We start from the raw sequence: 23,483 nt of genomic DNA, 5'->3' as shown, positions 1-23,483 counted from the left end.
CAAATAAGAGTAAAGCAAAATTTTTAAATTGTTCATTTCCTGCTGTAGTTGGTTTCAAACCTATGTGCAAAATATGTAAATTCTATGCTATGAGGAGTATCACCTTAGAGCAAATCATCTTAGAAATTACCATTTTTAAGATCAGCCTTAAATATCCCAGGACATAGTAGAATATGACCTAATTATTCTTTCACTTAATTACAAGAAAATACAGAATTATTCTCGTTACCTGGACTAAAGATTCTAGTAACTCTGCAGGTCTAAACTGTAGCTAAAGGTCCACTTTAAGAAGTAGTGTAGAAACTCTGAAAGGATGTCCGGTTTCTTTCTGTCAGTAGAAATATATTTTCAGTGCCATCACGCATGTGATCCAGAATATTAAATTACAGCACATATTGACAGCAGGTGTCTGTGGCAAAGAGGAAATATTTGGTCTGTTGTTAAGGATAAAAAAGAAGAAACACATTTCTTTTCTACAGAGAAAAAGAGTATTAAACAAAGTATATTCAGCAAAGAAAAAGCTGTTCCCCTAAAATAAAAGGGCCATTAATTGAAGAGAGCAATATTGCTCTTTATTGACACTTAGAAGCATTATCCCTTTTATTAGGAATAATGTAATCATACCTCATTCTTATTATGCATTATAATCATTAGGTATATATGAACACATATATAAAAATACAGATACTGCATCGTGACTTGGCAGTTTGGGGTGTAAGCCTGTAGTGTTAAGTCCCCACACACATAAACTATTTACATTTTAACTGCTCATTTATATCTGAACAAGTTTTCATTAAGCATGCTAATAATTTTCAAGTGATATAATAAAAAATCTGGTTGCAGTTATTTTATCATTTTGCTGAATTACATTTGGGAGAAAGAAGTTGGCTGCTTCTCTATTTTAATACTAGTGTATCAGTTAGTGTATACTGCTAGTTTAATACTAATGTATCCCAGATTATGTCATATACAAATATGTATATAGAAACTTCAAAGATCATGCATTTCCCATGAGGAGACTTTATTTAGCCTGTGTCATTGGTGTGTATTTGCAAAACATTTTAACACTGCAGACATTAGAGGTTTCAAAGTTGGGCACAGGCAGGAGTGTGTATTCTAATAGACGATGCTGGTATGCACTTCTACACAAGGCCAGTTAGTGGCATTAGTCAACGGGAGGTAGGAGTTGACTGACGAACTGCATGGTGTCCATCATCTCCTGTTGACATGAACTGTGCCTCAGGCTTCCATAGGTTTTGAAGGTTACATTGACTGGATTTACCAATGGTTTTAGCTTTTCTGCAGTAAGAGCACCAGACATTAGGGGTACTAAAGGGTCCAGATCTCCATGGCACTCAAGAATAGAAATGTCTCTCCTCAAACCACTGATACGGGCCCTGTGGAAAGGAAGCCCAGAGCAGTGACACCAGCCAGCTTCTGCTGTGTAGTCAGAGCCATGTACCATGGTAAAGCACCTTCCTAATCCTCCCCAAATAACTGTTAGAAGGATTGCTGTTCTTCATTTCTTGTGGAACGCTATTCTTCATCTCTTGCTCTGTCAAAGGTTTTACATTTTCTGCTGCTGCTTAGTTCTAGTTTCATCCTCCAGTGAATCCGGTGAAAGCCCAGTAATGTCAAACCAAGAAGGCATGACCAAATATGTAACGTTACAGGCATAACTAGCACATGGGGGCAGATGTATTTGGTGTGGACACTTCTGATCCTGGTGAAGGCTTCTGCCCATCTGTGCCCTGTGTCTCCCAGTCTACAAAGGAAGATCACCGCAGCAATGGCCTTCTGCAGCGGACATAATGGCAGGCAGCAGGGCCAATATATTATTGCCCTATACACACCAGTTCCACTGATCACACATCTGAAGTGAAAGGCAGAGCTGGCATCCAGCCAGGCCAAAAGGCCTCTTGATTTCTGATATTACAGAATTACCTATCAGAATTAGTCTTTCTCCTCCAGTTTTCCTGATAAACAGTTGACATACATCACTGTATAATTTTAAGGTATACAGCAAGTTGGTTTGATTTACATATATTGTGAAATGATTACAATAGGTTCAGCGAACATCATCATCTCATTTAGATACAACAGAAAGAAGGAAGAAAAGAATAATGGGGAAGATTTTTCTCCTTAGAGTACTCTTAGGGTTTACTCTTAGAACTTTCCTGTGTGTCATGCAGCAATGTTAACTCTAGTCATGTTTTACATCACATCCATAGTACTCAATTATCTTATAACTGGAAGTTGGTACTTTTAACCACCTTCCTCACACCCACCCCGTCCCTAACCATTACCTCTCATAACCACAAATTTGAGGACTCTTTTTCTATGAGTGTGGGTTTTATATTTGTCTTTTTTTTGTTAGTTAAGATTCTACCTGTAAGTGAGATCATACAGTATTAGTCTTTTTCTGTCTGACTTATCTCAGTATAATACATATAATATACATATGTATTTATATAATATAAAATTAATATAATTAAAGGTCCATCCATGAGGTTGTAAATGGTAGGAGTTCCTCATTTTATGAATGAATAATATTCCATTTTATATCTATCTATCTATCTATCTCACAGCTTCTTTATCTCTTCATCCATTAGTGGACACTTAAGTTTCCATGTCTTGGCTGTTATAAATAATGCTGCTGTGAAAATGGGGTTTCAGATAGCTTTTTGAGTTAGTGTTTTTGTTTCCTTTGAATGTAGTCCCAGAAGTGGAATTTTTACTTTCTTGAGGCACCTCCATACTGTTTGCCATAGTGGCTGTACCAGTTTGGAATCCCTCCAGCAGTGCACAAGGGTTCCCTTGTCTCTACATCCTCACCAGCATTTGTTACCTCTTGTCTTTTTGATGATGGTCCTTCCAACAGGCATGGGATGCAATCTCGTGGTGTTTTAATTTGCATTTCCCTGATGACTGGTGATGTTAAGCATCCTTTCATGTACTTGTTGACCATGTATCTTCTTTGGAGAAATATCTATTCAGGTCCTTTGCCCATTTTGTACTTCAGTTCAGTTCAGTTGCTAAGTCATGTCCGACTCTTTGCGACCCCATGAATCACAGCACGCCAGGCCTCCCTGTCCATCACCAACTCCCAGAGTTCACTCAAACTCACGTCCAACAAGTCGGTGATGCCATCCAGCCATCTCATCCTCTGTCGTCCCCTTCTCCTCCTGCCCCCAGTCCCTCCCAGCATCAGAGTCTTTTCCAGTGAGTCAACTCTTCGCATGAGGTGCCCAAAGTACTGGAGTTTCAGCTTTAGGTTATTGTTATTATTTGCTATTGAGTTGTACAAGTTCTTTACATGTTTTGGATATTAACCCCTCATCAGATATATGGTTTACAAATATTTTTTCCCATTCTATAGGTGGTCTTTTCACTTTGTTGATGGTTCCTTTTGCTTCAAGGAGTAGTATTACTTATTATTAGCACAGCAATAGATTTACTTATTGTTAGTAAAACAAAGTTACTTATTAGAAATAAGTAAGTATTGGGTACTATGTGAACATTTAATAAGGAGCCTAACCTAGTCTAATTAGTAGATAGTCTTCTCAGGGAAACAGCTTAGGCCAATTCCTGAAAGTCTAGGAGTCATGCAGACAATGAGGAGAAAGTGAGGGAGCAGGGATTGTACCTTTCAGCACAGCATTTGTGAAGGCCTGGGCGCTGAAGAGAATGCGGAAAGTTCTGAAGTGAACTTGAGAGGAATTGTTCAGTGTAGCTGGAGCAGAGGGTGCAGGAGTGATATTGGTGAGCATGCGTGGGCTGTACAGAGGTATGTAGTAGCAAGATGTTAAAGCCACAGTAAGCAGTTAGGCAATAACCAGCAGGAAACCAATGAAGGGTTTTATTGAGAACAGCTGCTTCAGAGCAACACTGAAGCAGTACTGGATAATTCAGTGATTAAAATATGATGTTTGGTAAGATGTGATTGAGATATCTTGGTGGTCTTTTCTAAGGAACTATCTGGTGGAAATGGAGAGAATTTATTATATTTACAAAAAATATCTAGGAGAATGGCTTGGAGAGAAAACTTGATGACTGATTCCAGTTTAAAGTTTTTATTTTTTTAAGGGTCAAGGATCACTTGGAGATGTACAGTTTTTGGCCAAACAGATGGGTTCTGTTGCCATATTTTGAAATGGAAATTACAAGGGAAGGATCAGGTTTTGGGGAAGGGAAAGAGGGAATTCTATTTACGAATTGTGGAATTTGAAGGCCTTATGAAACAGCTAGGTGACCTTTGGGTTTATGAGTATGAAGCTCAGATGAGAGACCTAGGTTTGTTTAATGGATATAGAAGTCATCACTATACAGGATAGATATGATTTTAAGCTAAGCAGTATAACTTACTATTTCATTTTAAGAAGATATATACATACATGTTGGTATATATGAATTAATATTTTGTAGTCATTTTGTCTCTCACTTTTGTTTTTATTTTTTAAAACAGTTCTGGACTCTTTCCTCTCCTTGCAAATGCTGCCATGTCAGTGAAACCAACATTGTTGAGTTTGTATGAGATATATTATCTGCCTTTGGGTAAAACACTGAAGCCTGGTCTACAAGGATTGCTAACTGGTATTCTTCCTGGCTTAGAAGAAGGATCAGAGTACTATGAGAGGTAAGATGCTACTGTTATTGCTGCAGCTAAGTAATCAAAGTCATGAATTTGTCAGCAAACGTCCTTAAATCATTAATATTAACATCACAAAAACTGATTATTCTAAACAGTTTAGTACCTGACCTGAAGATTTTTATAGCAAAAATAATTTTTTGTAGTATATCTAATCTATGTATCACACTGAAAATATAGCTGAGTAATGAGACTATAGACTTGGCTAGCTGGACTGGGTTCAAATCCTAGTTCGGCAGATACTGTGTGAGCTTAGGAAAACTTTTTCAACATTTCTGAACTTTATTCAGTTTCCTCATCTATTAAAAAAACATACTATTCATTGTGTTACTGTAATATTGAAATTACTTAGTCCAGTGCCTCAGCACTTGTAAGTCACTTAAAAAATTGTGACTCATAATTTAAAATAATAATACAGTAGATAGGACATTTAGATTAATAAAAAGAATGGAAGATTGGCAGTGTGCCATCCAGTTTTAAATTGTTAAAAATAGCCTATCTCCAGGTACAGCACTCTTTGAGTAGCTATTGACACGGTACTCTTGCCGTTTTAACTCTTCAAAGAAAATGAGTTGGTCTGTTTGGAGCTTATTATTATTTCTTTGGAAGTTAATAGTGGTATACAATGCTTGATAGCATTAAGTATCTTTAATATCTCTGTTACTGATATTCTTACCAAAAAGGAAATTATGAACTAAGATGTCAGAAATAGAAAATGCCAAACTTTATGAGTAGTCCTAATGATTTATATTTATATAATTTATTTAAACAAGTTACTCTATTTTTTGTATGTTCATCTGCTGCCATAATGATGTAGGAATCTAACCCTGAAAATACTGGATCACTCTTATAAAGCTACTTTGAGAAAAATTAATTTCCGTTTCAGGACAATTTTAGAAACATGATGTGAGCTAATTTTATTTCATTTATGAATCAGTTTTGTTTTAAATTGTTCTATTCTCTTAAGGGAAGCATAGAGTTAATATGATTTTGTAACTCTGCTAATTACAATTAAAAAGTTAACGTGGGGACTTTCCTGGTGTTCCAATGGCTAAGATGCTATGCTCCCAATGCAGGAAGCCTGGGTTCAATCCCTGATCCAGGAACTAGATCCCATATACTGAAATTAAAACATCCCTCATGCCATCAAATAAATAACAATAAAATTTTTTTAAATTTAACATGGAAATTGAATAATGATCTTTATGACTATGATATCTGTATGATTTATCTTGTTATGTGTCTTAGTCCTTTTAGCTTGAAAGCCCTTTGGCTTTTTTTAAAAAAATACCACAGACTGAGTGGAAATTTATTTTCAGAAATTAAAAAATATCCAGAAATGCAAGAATTCAGAAATAAATTCAGAAATTTATTTCTCACTGTTCTTGATTCTGGCTGTCAGAATCAAAGTGGTAGCATGATCATGTTCTGGTGAGTGCCTTCTGCCTGATTCACAGCCAGCGCCTTTTACCTGTATCCTGACCTTCTGGAAGGGGCTATGGAGCTCTGTGGGAATTTCTTTCATGAGAACACTAATCTCATTCATGAGGGTGCCCAAAGCCTCCATCTTCTAATGCAGTCACTTTGGGGCATCAAGGTATTAACATATAAATATTGAAGGGACAAAAACATTCAGATCATAGCATTATGTTTTGCCAGTTATTCAATACAAAAAGATGTGAAAACATGTTCTTTTAATGCATAAGTAGGTTGAGACCAGAAGAGATTACAGTGTTAGTATTAAATCACATAGCAAGTAAACAGTAGAACTTCATCAGATTCTCTTGATTCTGAATCTGTTATACAACAGTGTATTAAATTTTTGTGTATTACTTTGTTTATCTTGAATAATGCATCTTATATTTTGTCATAGCATAATTCATTCAAGTTGTTTTAAATTCAGTCAGTTCAGTTCAACTGCTCAGTCATGTCCGACTCTGCAACCCTATGGACTGTAGCACGCCAGGCTTCCCTGTCCATCACCAACTCCCAGAGCTTATTCAAAATCATGTCTATCGAGTCAGTGATGCCATCCAACCATCTCATCCTCTGTCATCCCCTTCTCCTCCTGCCTTTCCCAGCATCAGGGTCTTTTCAAAAGAGTCAGTTCCCTGTATCAGGTGGCCAAAGTATTGGAGCTTCAGCATCAATCCTTCCAATGAATATTCAGAAATGATTTCCTTTAGAATTGTCTGATTTGATCTCCTTGCAGTCCAAGGGACTCTCAAGAGTCATCTCCAACACCACAGTTCAAAAGTATCAATTCTTGGGCCCTCAGCTTTCTTTATGGTCCAACTCTCACATCCACACATGACTACGGGAAAAACCGTAGCTTTGACTAGATGGACCTTTGTCGGCAAAGGAATGTGTCTCTTTTTAATATGCTGACTAGGTTGGTCATAGCTTTTTTTCCAAGCGTCTTTTAATGTCATGGCTGCAGTCACCATCTGCAGTGATTTTGGAGCCCAAGAAATAAAGTCTATCACTCTTTCTATTGTTTCCCCATCTATTTGTCATGAAGTGATGGGACCAGGTGCCATGATCTTTGTTTTTTAAATGTTGAGTTTTCAGCTAGCTTTTTCACTCTCCTCTTTCACCTTCATCAAGAGGCTCTTTAGTTCCTCTTTGTTTTCTCCCATAAGGGTGGTGTCCTCTGCGTATCTGAAGTTATTGATATTTCTCCCAGCAATCTTGATTTCAGCTTGTGCTTCATCCTGCCTGGCATTTTGCATGATGTAAATTATGTAATATGATTTCCAAGAAAAGGAAATATCCTTTAAAATTTTGTAGAAAGTCAACAGAAGATATGTTCTTCTATGAAAAAAGTGAAAGTGAAGTCGCTCAGTTGTGTCGGACTGTTTGCGACCCCATGGACTGTAGCCTATAAGGTTCCTTATTATTAACTAAAGTGTGGGTTTAACAGTTCCTTGAGGTAGATGGGACTTGTGGAGGTGTTTTTGTTGTTATCTTTTTTACAGATGAGGAAACTGAACTCAAGAAAGACTAAGTGATTTCCCTAAATTACACAGCTAGCCAGTGGTGGAACCAGAACTTATACCCAGCCCTCTGACTCTGACCTGTATGGTTCTTCCCCTCCACCCAACTTGTGTCCAGGGCAGAACATACGACTACAGCAAGGATGCTTTCATACATTCTGGGAGAGTATAATGGTTTATGCTTAACAATGTGAAGCTAAATGTTTCCCTTTTTAAAGCACTTTATTTTGTACCTCAGAACAAACACTTTACTGGAAAAGGTTGCTGCTGCAGTGGACCAGTCAGCCTTCTACAGTGCCCTCTGGGGTAGCCTTCTCACCAGTCCTGCTGTGCGTCTGCCTGGAATCACCTATGTTCTTGCCCACTTGAACCGGAAGCTTTCCATGGAAGATCAGCTTTATATAATTGGCAGTGATATTGAGCTAATGGTAGGTCTACACGTGTTTGCTCATTTAACTAATATTTCTTTATAGCCAGATACTGAGAATCATGCCACAAATGATGTTCTTGTTTTCATGAGTCTTATATTTTTCATCAAGGAAACTTAAAGACCAAAATAGTCACATTATTGGTTTGGGAAATTTCAAGTTTTTTTCTTTTTCATAGAAAAGGCATTGTCATCTTCATTATCATCTTCATTATCAAGGGATTGTTATCTTCATTATCTATCAGTCAAGCAAATAAATGGTCTTTATTACCATGTTGCTAACTGATCAGATCATTGTTTACACAGCCACATTCATTTTATTATTCTAAAGTGAACCTTCTCTTGGATCATAGCTTTCTTCATAGGAAAGACAGATTTTAGACCAAGTAATAGGCCAGATTCTGTATGGGATTTGTGCAAAAGAAGGTATTACTAAAGCAAACAGTGAAAGATAGTTGGAAAAATTCACATCAATTGCTTGCTTGTACTTTTTAATTTAAAAATTAAGAACAGAAGGAAACCATTTATGCCTATAGAGTGTGTACTCTTAAAATGAACAATGAATGGAAAAACAAGAAAACCCTAGATGGTCCTTTTGAAAAGTTTCAAATAAAACTTTGTGATTACTCATCCTTTCCTTTCTCCCCATGTAATTATGAACTGGCAGATTTTTATATGTATTTTGGTTATATTAAAGTATAATTAGTATACATTGAAATTAACTCATCTTATGTGTACAGTTGTATGAATTTGACAAATACGTACAGACAAGCAACCAATACTATAAAATCAAGGTAAAGAATATTTCCATCACCCCCAAAAGTTCTTCTGTGTCCATTTATAGTCTCTCCCATTCCCCTACACCCCCAGGCCCTTGCAAACACTGCTCTATTTTCTATTCCTCTAGATTGTGCTTTTCACAGAATGTTACATAAGTAGAATCATGCAGTGTTAGCTGTTGTCTGGTGTCTTTCATTTTGTATAACACATTTGAGAGTCATCCATGTTTTGCATATGTCAATATGTATCAGTATCTCATATTGCTGTCTAGTATTTTATGAATGTACCACAGTTAGTTTGTTCATTCAGTGATTAACAAACATTTGCATTGTTTCCAGTTTGGGGCCGTTAAGAATAAAACTAATAATATAAACATTTTCATACAGTTATTTGTACAGATGTATGTTCTTTTTTTCCCCTACTCAGAACTATTCTTTTTTTAACTTTAAAAGTCAAGACACAACTGAGTGTCTGAGCACATGATAGTTGATTTACAATATTGTGTTCATTTCAAATGTGCAGCGAAATGATTCAGTTATACATATACATGTATCTGTTCTTTTTCAAATTCTTTCCCCATTTAGGTTATTACAGAATATTGAGCTCCCTGTGCTATATAATAGGTCCTTGTTGGTTATCTATTTTAAATATAATAGTGTGTATACGTTAATCCCAACCTCCTAATTTATCCCTCCCTGCTTTGGTAACCATAAGATTGTTTTCTAAGTCTGTGAATCTGTTTCTATTTTGTAAATATGTTCATTTGTGTCATGTTTTAAAAGATTCTGCATATAAGTGATGGTATATGATATTGGTCTTTGACTTGCTTCGCTTAGTATGATAATCTCTGGGTCACTGCATGTTGCTGCAGATGTCATCGTTTCATTCTTTTTTTCTGGCTGAGTAGTGTTTCTTTATATATATGTACCACATCTTTAAACAGACATTTTTCTTGAGAAAATAAATACCTAGGAATGGAATTCTTGGTTCATATGTTAAATATGTTTAACTTTTTAAAATAACATTGAGATATAACTCGCATGCTGTGAAATTTATCCTTTTGCATTGTATAATTCAGTGGCTTTTAGTATAATTCCCAAAGTTGTACAGCTATCACCATTATCTAATTTGAGAACACTTTCATCACCCTAGAAAGAAACCCCATCAATACCCATTAATCACATCACAATTTCTCTTCACTCCTGTCTCTAGCAACCACTGATCTATTTTCTGTTTCTATAGATTTGCTTAGTTTGCACATTTTGGATATTAAATTCTTATCATACATATGATTTCAAAATATTTTCTCCCATTCTCCCATTCCCAAATGATATAAATAGTGTAAATGTCCATCATTAGGAGCCTAGTTAAATTAGGATTAATCTATGAAAGGAAATATTTCTCTAGCTATAAAAACTGAAACTCTTTTTAGTGTTAAAGAAAGCACTTCAGAATGTGCTATTAAATGAAAAAGGCAGAGTTTGTGAATTGTTTTCTCACCTTCTTGATAGTGTGCTTTAAAGCACAGAAATTTTAATTTTGGTCATATACAATTTACCCATTTTCTTTTTTTTCTTTTTTCTTTTTTGAAGAAAGGGAGAGTGCAAGGGCCACGCCGACGCCCGCGTGCCGTCCTCCCTCCTCCCACCGGCCGGGGCAGAGGGAAGGGACACGCGCGCAGACGCGTGTGACGGCGGCGACAGGCGCGCCGCCGGCCCCCCCAATTTACCCATTTTCTTTTTTGTCATTTGTTGCTGATAGATATATCTAAGAAATTGTGTCCAAGATCAAACAGATTTACTTCTATATTTTCTTCTAATATATTTTTTATAAGAAACTACCAAACTGTCTTCCCATGTAGTATTACATTTCCTTTTAATAACTTAATGGAAGTGTTAAAGAAATCATTGTTTAAATTTTCTTTCAAAAACAAGTGTCATAACTGGAAAATAATTTACATTACTTCACAGAGGACTAACCTCCTTATTATTCAAAAAGCTACATAAATTAATAAGTAAATGTTAACAATCAAGTAGAACAATGGATTTGAACAGAATCTTAACCTAAGGAAATAAAAATAATTCAAAGATATTAAAAAAATTCTCAACATTATTTGTAATAAGAGAAGCAAGAGTTTAAACTATATCAAGATACCCTTTTTCATGTATTAGATTCACAAAAACAAAAAATGTGCAGGTAAACACAAGACACATTGCTGGTGAGAATATAAATATGCAAAACCTTAAGAGAAAACATTACTTTATTTAAATTGTAACAGCATATATTCCAAGATATGGCAATTCTGCTTTGAAAGATTTGTCCTACGGGTGTGCTTGTACATTATATGTCTATTGCAACATAATTTACAATAGTAAATGATATAAATAGTGTAAATGTCCACCATTAGGAGCCTAGTTAAATTAGGATTAATCTATGAAAGGAAATATTTCTCTAGCTATAAAAACTGAAACTCTTTGTAGTGTTAAAGAAAGCACTTCAGAATGTGCTGTTAAATGAAAAAGGCAGAGTTTGTGGTATATGCTTGCATGTTTTTTATTTACTTATATTTGAAGAAAATATTCACTAGTCTTTATTGCTTGCACAAAGAAAACTGGGTAATTAAAAACAGAGATGGGAGAGAACTTTTGGCTGTGTACTCTTTAGTTATTCTTAATTTTGAACTATTATAATATGTTTACCTATCTAAAGCAATGTCAGTATGTATAATTAGTGGTTAAAAAAAAATTTGAAAACGTATTTTTATTTTTTAGGGAGAACTGAAGCATTGTCACATTTTCATGGTAACTATTTCCCAAGGTAATGCACAATAAATACTAAAGGCTCTCTTATTTTAGGTAGAAGCAGTAAGTACTTCGGTGCAGGATTCAAGTGTGCTCGTCCAGAGAAGCACACTGGACCTCATACTCTTCTGTTTTCCATTCCACATGAGTCAGGTAAAACATTAATGCCAGTTTCAATATAAGGCATTCTTTGGAAATTCATAGATTCCTGATCTGTTGTTATTTTTAAAATTATATTTAAGTTGGATTCTCTTGTTTTATCAACCAGCAAGTACACAGAAAACATATTTCCTTTTTAAGGAATGGACTTTCTAAAATTTGGGGGGAAACAAGATTTATTGATTTGGGTAAAAATATGGAAAGTGAAATAGATTATTTCATACCTTAAGAAAAAAGTTCTAACCTATCAAAAGCAAGAGATATACTATATTCATTGCTAGCCATGAGTGAACCACAGCTCACTCTTGAGACCTTCTGCCCAGCTGTTATTTTTTCTTGGTTTGGTGATTGTGGGGATGTGTGTCAGGCCATTAGCAGAGTTGGCTATAATTTGAAAGCTAAATATCTAGTTGCTCTGACATTCTCTAGTACAGTTGAGCCTTGAACAAGTGTTTGAACTTCGCGAGTCCACTTATACACAAATTCTGTCCAGTAGTAAGCACTATAGTACTACAGGATCCATGGTTGTTTGAATCAGGGATGTGAAGCTGCAGATATGGAGGTCCAACTAAAATTTTCCTTGAATTTTTTCAATTAGCTGTCAGTTCCCCTTAACCTCCTTGTTGTTCATGGGTCACCTGTACTTTCATGATAGATGAGAACAGCTCACTTAAATCATAAATGAAGCTGGAATTTAATTGAATCAGTATCCTGATTTTTAAGGAAGTCATCTAAATTATTTTGAGTTGTAAACTCTGATGAACGAGTTTGAACAACAATGTGTAAGTATTCAGAATGGTGTTGCTACATGCCTAACAAATGTAATATGAATAAGTTATACCTTGGAAAAGTAAGTTTATTTCGCAAACATCATTAGCAGAAAAGACCATTATTTTGGGCTTTGTAAGAGCTGTTAATAGATAACTAGTGCGTTTTCATTACGACTGGCCATGCTCAAATTTTTCCTTATTACTTTATTCAGTTTGAAATTGAGTTGTTAATGATTGAAGAATTTTACACTTTATTGCCTATACAGCTCCTAGTAGTAGGAACAGTATGTTACAGGGGTAAGACATAAACTACCCCTAGTTTCTGTTTTAAGACTTAACCCATCCTTAAGCCAGGGGCCTTTGTTCTGCCTCTGACTTTTCACTGAAACACCTGCTGGGACATATCAGGATAATCTAAACTTACACTGTAGAGGTGGGCAAGCCGCTCACAAGGTAAAAATGATTTTCTACTTTTTAAAATGCTCATAAAAGAAAACAAAGAAGAATATGATAAAGAAACATGTGGCTCAAAAGCCTAAAATGTTTATTATCTGGCCCTTTGTTGAAAAAACTCATTAACTTTTACTCTTAAGCATTCCCATTGCTTTCTTCCCTTTCAAACATTCAGCAGTCTTAGTCCTTCAGTATACTGATAGAGGATTGAGCAAGACCTAAAGAATTAAGTCATGGTAGAGTTCACTTGAGAAGAACGTGTAATCTCAGTGGACTAGTATTTCTCAACCTTTTTCCAACATGAGCTTCCTTCAGAACTTGCTTACTCTACCACTTCAGTATCCCTACCAGCCAAGAAGATTTTCTTCTGGCTTCCTTCTGTATAATTTGCATTATGAAAACAATAGCTATGTTGAATATATTTCTTAAAAAGTACATACTCTACCCAGACCCAATTCTCTCTCCCCCATTACCATACCATATTATTGGGTTACCTGAGAAAAAGGATCAAAGGATCATGACAAAGTAATCTTTCTTCCCCACTTCCCTCCTTTCCATGTCTTGCCTATAATAAACTCATAACCAGTATCGGTTGTATTTGTAGTTGAAGAGAGCCTTTATTACCTTATCCCAAAAAGAGTGCTGTTAGGGGTGTTAGCACTTGCCAAGTTTGTTAGACTCTTTTTATTTTTTGTTTTTTACAGAAAGTTCCCAGGTGGCTCTAGCAGTAAAGAACCTGCTTGCTAGTGCAGGAGATGTAAGAGGCGAATTCAATCCCTGGGTCAGGAAGATCCCCTGGAGGAGGGCAGGCTACCCACTCCAGCATTCTTGCCTGGAGAATTCCATGAACAGAGAAGCCATGGTGGGCTAAGGTCCATAGGTTGTGAAGAGTCAGACACAGTGAAGTGACTTAGCATGACCCGAATCTCTAGAAGTTACACCTTTAATTGAGATTGTAGCAGAGTTTTTTTTCCATGTTAGAAATATGTGGTGATGTCAGTAGTAAACACGAAGTGACTTCTTTCTTTCTCAAGGATGGGTTTCCTCTCAAAATAAGATTGGAAGATATTCAGGATCTTGTGACAGTATCTATAATGTATATATCTGAGATTAAATAGATCAGCAGTTCTTTGGTTTCATGGGCCCATTACACTCTTTAAAAATATTGAGAATCCTAAAAATTCTTTTGCTTATATAGGTTAGATCTATCTATGTTTATCATATTAGAAATTAAAACTGATAAATATAAAATATTTATTTAAATATTAAATAAATATTAAAATTTTAAATTTAAATTCCCTTAAAAATAATAACAAGATTATCACACTATAACAAATAGTATTAAAGTATCTTCTAACACATGAAAAAATTATTACATTAGCACTGTTTATGTTTTTGTAAATCTCTTTAGTGTCTGGTCTAACAGAAAGCAGAATGCTGGTATCTACTTTGACATTCACTCTGTTGTGGTTTTTTAGTTTTTTTTTATTAAAGTATCTGAATTAAGTTAGAGCTCATACAGATACTAGTTGGAAAAGGAGAGTACTTCAATAGTCTTTTTTTGTTAAAATAGTATATTCTTCTTTGGTGCTTTCCAAAACTTGACAAGCTATAGTTTTTTTAAAAAAAACTAGTTGTAATATGAAGTCAAAAACCATATCTGTGAACTTTTCATAGTCTGTTTGATTAAAACCCACTGGTCTTACACTTTGAATGGATCTTGTACCATATATGCTTTTGTAACATGACAGTTGGCTGTTTGGAAAGTGTTGTTTTATTGAACTTTTTGTGTCTCTCAAGTGCTCACACTTGGGCTTCCCTGGTAGCTCAGTTGGTAAAAAAAAATCTGCCTGCAGTGCAGGAGACCCAGGTTTGATCCCTGGATTGGGAAGATCCCCTGGAAAAGGAAATGGCAACCCACTCCAGTATTCATGCTTGGAAAATCCTATGGACAGAGGAGCCTGGCGGGCTACAGTCCATGGGGTTACAAGAGTTGGAGACAACTTAGTGACTAAACCACAAAGTGCTAACACAGCAATAAATGATCACGTTTACTAGCATGACCACTGATCTCATCAGTAAGTTTGTTAGGTATTGGAAGCTTTCAAGTCAGTTCACTTCAGTATAATTTCAATCCAAATACAGATTTCCCAAAATCTAATTTTCTCTTGGAAGCTCAGATTTTATTATTTGTAACAATGAATATTGTTTTCCTTGAAGTGATAGGCTCACTTTGTTTATTTTTGAGAAAGTTTCTGCCAAGTGTCCAAGCCTGAAGAATCGTAGATCATGTCAGTCATTCTTCCAGGTGAAAGTAGAATGACAGAAGCTGGTAGTTCGCCTCACAGTTCACATAGTCACAGAAAGGTTTCCCTGAGACATCCATCATGCTTCAGTTTACAGAAGGAGTGCTTTATGTGTGCTCCTGTCATTGCACGAAATAGTGCAGAATACAACATGAACTTGAGTCAAACATTTAATGCAATAAATGTTTGCTGTTTAATCAGCAGCATTCTTAAGTGAAACTGACTTTTCTTCTTTTTTAATTTTTTCTGAAAATATATGACAGTAAAAAATACAGTCACTGAAAGTACAGTGGCTGCCACTGCCTGCGCTGTTTCTGTTTGTGCTAAGATGCGAGCAGTTTTACCCACTGTTGCATGAACAGAGCAAATGTTAACACGTACAAAAGGCAAATACCGACTTGGTATTGTGTTATAAATGTTTTCTTTACCTTGTGAGCCTCCCGAAGGGGTCGTAGAGATCTCCAGGAGTCTGGGGACCACCGTTTGAGAATTGCTTAGATTAATAGAAGATATCTGTGTTCCAATGAATAATAGTATTCTAGCAGCTCTTGATCTGTGTCCTTTAGCACGTCAGTTATTTCTCTAAGATTCCTTTAAAATAAGTAAGCTGGGTCAATCCCTTTCTACTAATGTCTGTCAAAAAGCATGGTGTAGTAAAAAGTTGCCTAGTATGATTAAGGAGAGGTGCATCCTCAAGCAGCTGGGGCACTAACCAGGCATTTAAATGCTTTGGCCCTGTGAGGGGCTCTGGTCCTTTATTCTAAAGTGGTTGTGAGACTAGTAGATTTCTACCTTACCTTGTAATGCTCACATTCCAAAATTCTAAAGCGACTATCTAGTGATATTCTTAAAATTGACAGCAATTTAATTAACTGCTTTCTTTTTGTCTTTGAACTTTAACCCTTTTAGCTAAAACCAGATCTCCTTTAGTAAATCATATTTTAAACATCCAATTATGGCTATTAGGAAAGAGGCAAAAAAAAATGAACTATTTCTCTTTAAAAAACCTGGAGTAAGATGAAAAAAAATTAAAATTTGTTAAAGCTGGGTGATGGGTTCAAAAAGGGCTCATTTATATTGTTTTCTGTATTACTCTATGTTTGAAATACTACAGATCAAAAATTTTAGACAGAACAAGAAATGAAAAACTTAGAATTGATGAAAACAGTGGAGTTCTAAAGAGTGTATAGTCAGTGTTGATACCACTGAAGACATAGTTTTCTCTTGTGTCTGTCCCTTCCTGCTCCATTTTCTTGGTTTTCTGTCTGACTTTGCTACTGTTGGATAGGATTAAGAACTTTAAAATGGAGGTTAAAATAATTCAGTTATAGTTTTAGCTGTGCAACTAAATAACTGTTACCCACCTTTTCTTATTGTTTCCTAATCTGTAAAAAATAAGTAATAATTCCTCTGTTCAGAAGATCGCATGAGATAATGTTATATGAAAGTACTTCATAAACCCTAAAGTTCTGAACATATTGTGAGGTATTATTTTTTTTAAAGAGGAAAAAAATGTGATATGTTTTTATATGGGATTAAGTACAACCACATTCCCAACTGTTGCAGGCCACTCGACCAGATATGATCCGGATCTTGTCGGCAGCGCTGCACGTAGTCCTGAGGAGGGATATGTCCCTGAACCGAAGACTTTATGCCTGGCTTCTCGGTAGGTGTTTGATGTGTGTGGTCTTATCTGGGAAAAGGATGAAGGGAAAATTTCCATACATAAGTATTATCAAGTTTATGTATGTCCTAAATGAAGAAACTAAAATTTACTTAAATAGACAACAGTAAAACAAAAAAAAACCAGTGATTAGCGTATGATATGAAGAAATCTCAAAAGCTTCTTAGTTGAAAAAGCTATTTCAATCTATGGATCATGTTCCCTTTGCCAAGATTTCTTTTTCTCCTTATAAATTGAAGCTGTTATACTATTAAGTATGTAGACAAAGAGGAATAAATTCATAATCAGAATTATGATGTAATATCCAAAACTTGAATCAGGACTATACTACTGCCCCACACATGGTACCTTCTCCCACTCAGGCAGTAAGTTACTGTGGACACTTTGCTTTTCCGTACTTTTTGTGAATGTCTGGCCTGTCTTTACGACTCTACTGCCCAGAGTGAGAAGACACAATACAACTTATTTTGAATTTTCTGAATCTTCAGTTATTTCACTGTTCGAAAAAAACAAGATAATTCTGAAAGTATACTATGATACTCACTTATGTATTGAATTGGTTTCCCTTTATTAAACTATCTAAAATGATCTCTCTTGCTGACATTGATTGGGCTACTAATTGGTAAGTGTTTAGTGCTGTTTCTGATATTTTGTTGTTTTGGTATTTAGTGAACAACAGTTTTAAGAATTCAGTTTTAATTTATTTTACCTTTGTTTCCATGGAGGTTTTGATAACAACGGTGCTATCATAGGACCCAGAAGCACAAGACACAGTAATCCTGAAGAACATGCCACTTACTATTTTACTACCTTTTCAAAAGACTTGTTGGTTCAGGTAATGGAGCTTTCTTTTTTTTTTTTTTTTTTTTGTTACTCTATGACCACTGTAGTTACTCAATAAGTAATCTGTATGTCAAAGTCCTGCCTTCAATGAATTAATTTACAGTTGAAGGGGTGGAAATAAGACTCACAGACCTCCTAGGAATGACTGTAACAAGCCAATGACTACAGTAAAATGAATAAGTTATGGTAAGCTAGACTCACTTCTGTGTAAGTCCTGAGATCTTTTTTTCATTTACTTTGTTTTCCTGACTTCATTATAACATAATTGCAGCCTCTTACCTGTCTGCCCCTGTAAAAGTTGGAACTGTTCCAAAAATAAGTGAGCGCCCGTGTTACTTACTCTGAAATTCCAGGGAAATTTAGGTCGAAACAGGAATCTCAATGTGGTACAACTACTATTATGATGGAAATGTTACAATGATCCATAGGTTTATTTCATATTATTTTTTACTTCAATTATGTTTATTCAAGATATCTCCAAATAAACTGAGGAAATACATGGTATCTGAAATATTTTGAAATGAGTGAGGTTATATAAGAATACAGTTTTGAGTTATCGAAGGGAAAATAATGGTGTAATAGCGATACTACCATGATAACAGGCAGAATTTAGGGCATGTTGACTGTCAAGAGAAGTGATTTTATCTTTTAGGAAATCAAATTCATAAATTTATTTTTCTAAATTTTCTTTAATTTTTCACCTTCTTTCTAGAGACAATGTAAAGTACTTTCTTTCAAGACAAATGAATATAATTATTTTCCCCCCAGCCAAGGAAAAAAGCCAGCTTTGGCAAAAGAGCTTCAGAAAAACAATAGGAGATAAAAATCTCTGTTTACATATGGTTGTATGTAAAAAAAAAAAAATTTTTTTTTTCTTTTTTTTAAGAAAAAACCCTTTAAATTTGTTTACTTAAATGACTAATATACTTTTTCTTTTTTGAAGGCAATGGTGGGAATCTTACAAGTGAATGTATTTGGAGAAGAGAGTACTCTAATGCAGGATTTAAAACCTTTTCGTATTTTAATCAGTTTACTGGACAAACCTGAGCTAGGTAATATATGCTATCCTAGGGCATAAGATCACATGTGGTTGTTTTGTATTGCTGCATAATAAAAATAAGACAAAGTAATACTTAGAAAAATTTTCGTATTTTGAGATGACCTATAAATACAGGTTTTCAATAATTCCTTGCTAAAATTTGCTCTGAAACAGAGGTCCCCAGCCTCCAGAATCTAATGCCTGATGGTCTGAGGTGGAACTGATGTAATCATAATAGAAATAAAGTACACAGTAAACTTAACGCACTCGAGTCATCCCAAAACCATCCCTCCTCCCCTCCAACCATCTGTGGAAAAATTGTCTTCCACAAAACTAGTCCCTGGTGCCAAAAAGATTGGGGACCACTGCTCTAGAACATTAAGATACAGATATACATTCAACTCTGAGAAGACAATGGCACCCCACTCCAGTACTCTTGCCTGGAAACTCCCATGGACAGAGGAGCCTGGTAGGCTGCAGTCCATGGGGTCGTAAAGAGTCGGACAAGACTGAGCGACTTCACTTTCACTTTTTCACTTTCCTGCATTGGAGAAGGAAATGGCAACCCACTCCAGTGTTCTTGCCTGGAGAATCCCAGGGATGGGGGAGCCTGGTGGGCTGCCGTCTATGGGGTCACACAGAGTCGGACATGACTGAAGCGACTTAGCTTATACATTCAACTTATGTGTTATCATACGTCTACCCTGTACTACGTAGGTAGCAGGGTCACTTTAAAGATGCTCTCTAAGCTCCTCAATCCTGGCTAAGTTACTGAAATCAAAACATTGATGATCTGTCATGATTGTCTTATAATTCCCAGAATTCAAGGACTTAGGCAAAAATATTTTAGTCATATCCCTCAACTTTCTTCCCCACATCCTGTTTTTTTTGTGTTTTCCCTTTCTTCATTGTGTATTTCTTATATATTTGATCTGTTGGGAAGGCAGTTATGGCAGCTGGTGCAGAAATTAAGAAAAGCCTGGACAAAATAAAATGAAGTAATAAGATGTAATTTTATTAAATTATATATAGGCATTTTAGAAAATAAGCATAAGTTCGCCTACCAACTCTTAAAATAAAAATGAAAAAATTTAAGTATAAAGATAACTTGAGTTGTACCAATGGCTTTGATAGTTAATCTTAACTATTAATGTGATAATAGATGAAGTTCAGAAAATTTTTTAAGATTGGTATCTCTTACAGCAATAAAGATTAGCCTTGTAAATTTTTGTATTATTTTAATTAATAATAGTAATATAAGTTACATTAATTGAATACCCATTATATTCTGGAAACTATGCTATCTATCTTACAAAATTTTTCCTAACCCTTAATACTGATCGTTCTATAAGTTTATTCTTATTATCCTCATTCTACATGAAGAAATTAAAATTCAAAGGAGTTTAAATTGTCCAAGCTGAAAGAGCTTTTAACTGGCAAAACCAATTTTCCTGATTCTGTAATTTCTAAATAAACATTTGTTCAGTTATTTACTATTTTGTGTTAGCTTCTCAGGATGTGAAGTTTAGTTTCACTTCTAGAAAAAACATTATTTTTTCAAAATACTTGTTTTAAAGCATACTTTAATTGTGTCAATTTGTAGATAATCATGATTTATAATGTTAATTATTATCTTTAATATGTGTATTAATTTTAGGACCTGTAATCCTAGAAGATGTCCTAATTGAAGTGTTTAGAACGTTATATTCTCAGTGCAAAGCAGAATTGGATCTTCAAATGGAACCACCCTTCAGCAAAGATCATGCTCAGTTAAGCAGGTAAATTACCAAAAAATTAAGCATGACACAAAGATCCTCATTTACTGATACTTAAAAGGAGACATTGGTGTATGAAATTTGTGTTATGAACGAGTAAATTTAAGGTCCTACTATATTTTAGAAATATGAACTTTCATAATTAACTGCACTGACCTTTCAAGCAGAGAATGACTGCTGTGTAGCCACCACCTTCCAGGGTTGGCTCTCAAGCTCGCCAGTTTAGAAAACTAAATTTTAGCCGTTAATGTGAAGATATAGATTCCAGGGAATTCATTCACACCTATCAAAGTCACAAGAGATTAGCTGCCACATATCAGTTAATAACGAAAGCTGTACCTTGTTTGGTAATCAGGACTAATAGTTTGCATGGAGGAGTGCCTCTTGGTACCTTGACATACTCAGGAGACCAAAGAATAGATCAGAAAAACACTTGAACAGTCATTTCAGATGAATCAAAGGGCAATAGGTATTCTTTACCGACTTTTTTCAACTGATTATTTCCTCTTTCAGATTGTTTATCTGTGTGTTTGTGGGTTAAGTCACTTGAGTTGTGACTTTTCGCAACTCTGTGGACTCTAGCCCACTAGGCTTCTCTGTCCGTGGGATTCTCCAGGCAACAATACTGGAATGAGTTGCCATGCCCTCCTCCAGGGGATGTTGCTGACCCAGGGATTGAACCCTCATCTCTTACATAAGGCTCCTGCTTTGGCCAGCAGCTTCTTTACCAGTAGCGCCACCTGGGTGTGTGTGTGTGTGTGTGTGTGTGTGTGTGTGTATATATATATTTTTTTTTTTTTTAATGGCTGGGACAAGTCAGATAATGTTAACATATCCTATTCTCTAAGTCAATGGTAGATACATATTGACAGTCTTATTTTTTCATTTCTTTTCTACTTTAAGGAGCATACTTCTTTCCCAGTCTCACCTATCATTATGACAAAGGATTCAAGGGAGTGATTTCTTTTACATACTTTGCATTTGATTTGATTTATTTGGCCACACTGTGTGGCTTGTGGGATCTTAGTTCCCTGCCCAGGAACTGCACCCAGGTCCTCAGCACTGCAAGTGCAGAGTCCTAACCACTGCACTGCCAGAAGGCTCCCACTGTGCGTTTTAGTAGTGCCACCTTGGTGAGACTTTGGAGACAACCTGGCTTTCCTAAAACATACTTTTTATATATTAAGCCTTTTAAGACACTTTTTGCCTTCTAGTAAGTAAAATCCTCTCCAATTTTTGTTTGAGAAGTAATTATTGACTAACCTCGTACTCTGTGTGTGTATATAAGTCACTCCGTTGTATCCCAATTCTTTGTGACCCCATGGACTGTAGCCCACCAGGCTCCTCTGTCCATGGAATTCTCCAGACAGGAATACTAGAGTGAGTAGCCATTCCTTTCTCCAGGAATCTTCCTGACCCAGGGATTGAACCCAGGTCTCCTCCATTACAGGCAGACTCTTTACTGTCCGAGCCACCCCAGGGAAGCCCACCTTGTACTCTCTTTCATTTTGTGCACAGCCTGATCATTTATTTTGTCCTATAAAGTATTTAGGGCTTCCCAGGTGGCTCACCTGCCAGCACAGGCAACAATAGGGGACATGGATTTGATCCCTGTGTTGGGAAGATCCCCTGGAGTAGGAAATGGTAACCTACTCCAGTATTCTTGCCTGGAAAATTCCATGGACAGAGGAGCCTGGTGGGCTACAGTCTGCGCTCCTGAGCACATAGAATATTTAATTAGCTTTGTGCTATAACGTGCTTGTTGTAATCGACAGTACCTCACTATATATAAAAACAATTGTTTTAATTGTTAAGGTTGAAAGGAAATGGTAGGTAGGTGAGTATTTAATAGGCTACAGGGTTCCCAGTTGAAATAAGTTATTTTTTCCTGGTGGAATTTCAGTAAGAATGTCTATTCACAGTATTAGTTCTTTTTGTTACTGAAACTCGCAAAATAAACTTAACCTTTCTCAAACAAATCCTGAATAGTGCAGGAAAGCAGACAAAATTCTTTCAGAATCAAGGCTGTCAAAATCAAATCACAGTTCTGTTTACATGTGCTAAGGAAAACAAAGGAATTTAAGCCAGATTCACAATCAGGCTCTCAGAATAGTTCAGAAAGAACTTCCTGTTCTGCAGGAAGCACAGCTTTTTCTCTTATGCAAAGCTGATTTCTGAGCTTAATCATACATTTAAGTTATAACAACTCAAATTTGGAAAAATAACTGCGCATAAAGTAGGCAAAAATTACTTGTTGCAGTATTGTCATTTTTAAGTTTTCTAGGAACATGTACTCCCCTAATAACTTTGCAGTCACATTTAAATTTGAATATGTAAATGTTAACATTTATCAGTTTTTGTATTTTTTTTTTTTAGTAAATTAAGGGAAAATAAGAAAACTGCAGAACTGATTAAAACTGCCAACCTTCTCTTTAATTCCTTTGAGCCTTATTATATGTGGGATTACGTTGCACGTTGGTTTGAAGAATGTTGTAGGTATGTTAAATTGTTTTATTCATTTTAATCTAATAGTCTTTGTTTTTTGAGTTTTTGAGTTTAATGAAAAAAATATTCTTTTATACAATCTAGTACTACTACTAACAATTATTATTTATTTAATGGCCATAATCTGTCTTTGCTGTGTCATTCTAGAATACAGAATCATAGATCATATAATCTTAGCTTTGAAAAGGAGTTTAGAGATGAGTAATTGAGTCAATAGAATAGATGAAAAAGATTTCCCCTTTCCAATCTATAGTAATCTAGGTTTTCATTGTTGTAGAGGAAATAGCAAATTTGTGG

At 35.6% G+C, this 23,483-nt stretch overlaps 1 protein-coding gene and 1 pseudogene across 8 annotated transcripts in view; one reads left to right on the top strand and one right to left on the bottom strand.

Annotated features, from left to right (window-relative positions):
* DOP1A (DOP1 leucine zipper like protein A) overlaps positions 1-23,483 on the top strand; it is a 124,353-nt gene that overhangs the window by 51,235 nt on the left and 49,635 nt on the right. For all 8 annotated transcript variants that reach the window (XM_044924477.2, XM_044924478.2, XM_044924476.2 and 5 more), the window contains exons 4-11: positions 4,466-4,636; positions 7,883-8,072; positions 11,707-11,805; positions 16,907-17,006; positions 17,750-17,859; positions 18,811-18,919; positions 20,564-20,684; positions 23,058-23,177. In XM_044924477.2, the coding sequence (XP_044780412.2) occupies positions 4,466-4,636; positions 7,883-8,072; positions 11,707-11,805; positions 16,907-17,006; positions 17,750-17,859; positions 18,811-18,919; positions 20,564-20,684; positions 23,058-23,177 (1,020 nt within the window). The remainder of the gene's footprint in view (positions 1-4,465; positions 4,637-7,882; positions 8,073-11,706; positions 11,806-16,906; positions 17,007-17,749; positions 17,860-18,810; positions 18,920-20,563; positions 20,685-23,057; positions 23,178-23,483) is intronic.
* On the bottom strand, positions 1,166-2,968 carry LOC102402587 (annotated as a pseudogene).

The sequence above is a fragment of the Bubalus bubalis genome, chromosome 10 (genome assembly GCF_019923935.1).
Source record: "Bubalus bubalis isolate 160015118507 breed Murrah chromosome 10, NDDB_SH_1, whole genome shotgun sequence".
Lineage (NCBI taxonomy): Eukaryota > Metazoa > Chordata > Mammalia > Artiodactyla > Bovidae > Bubalus > Bubalus bubalis.
The sequence above is the reverse complement of the archived record's forward strand: the minus strand, read 5'-3'. Positions and strand labels throughout refer to the sequence as shown.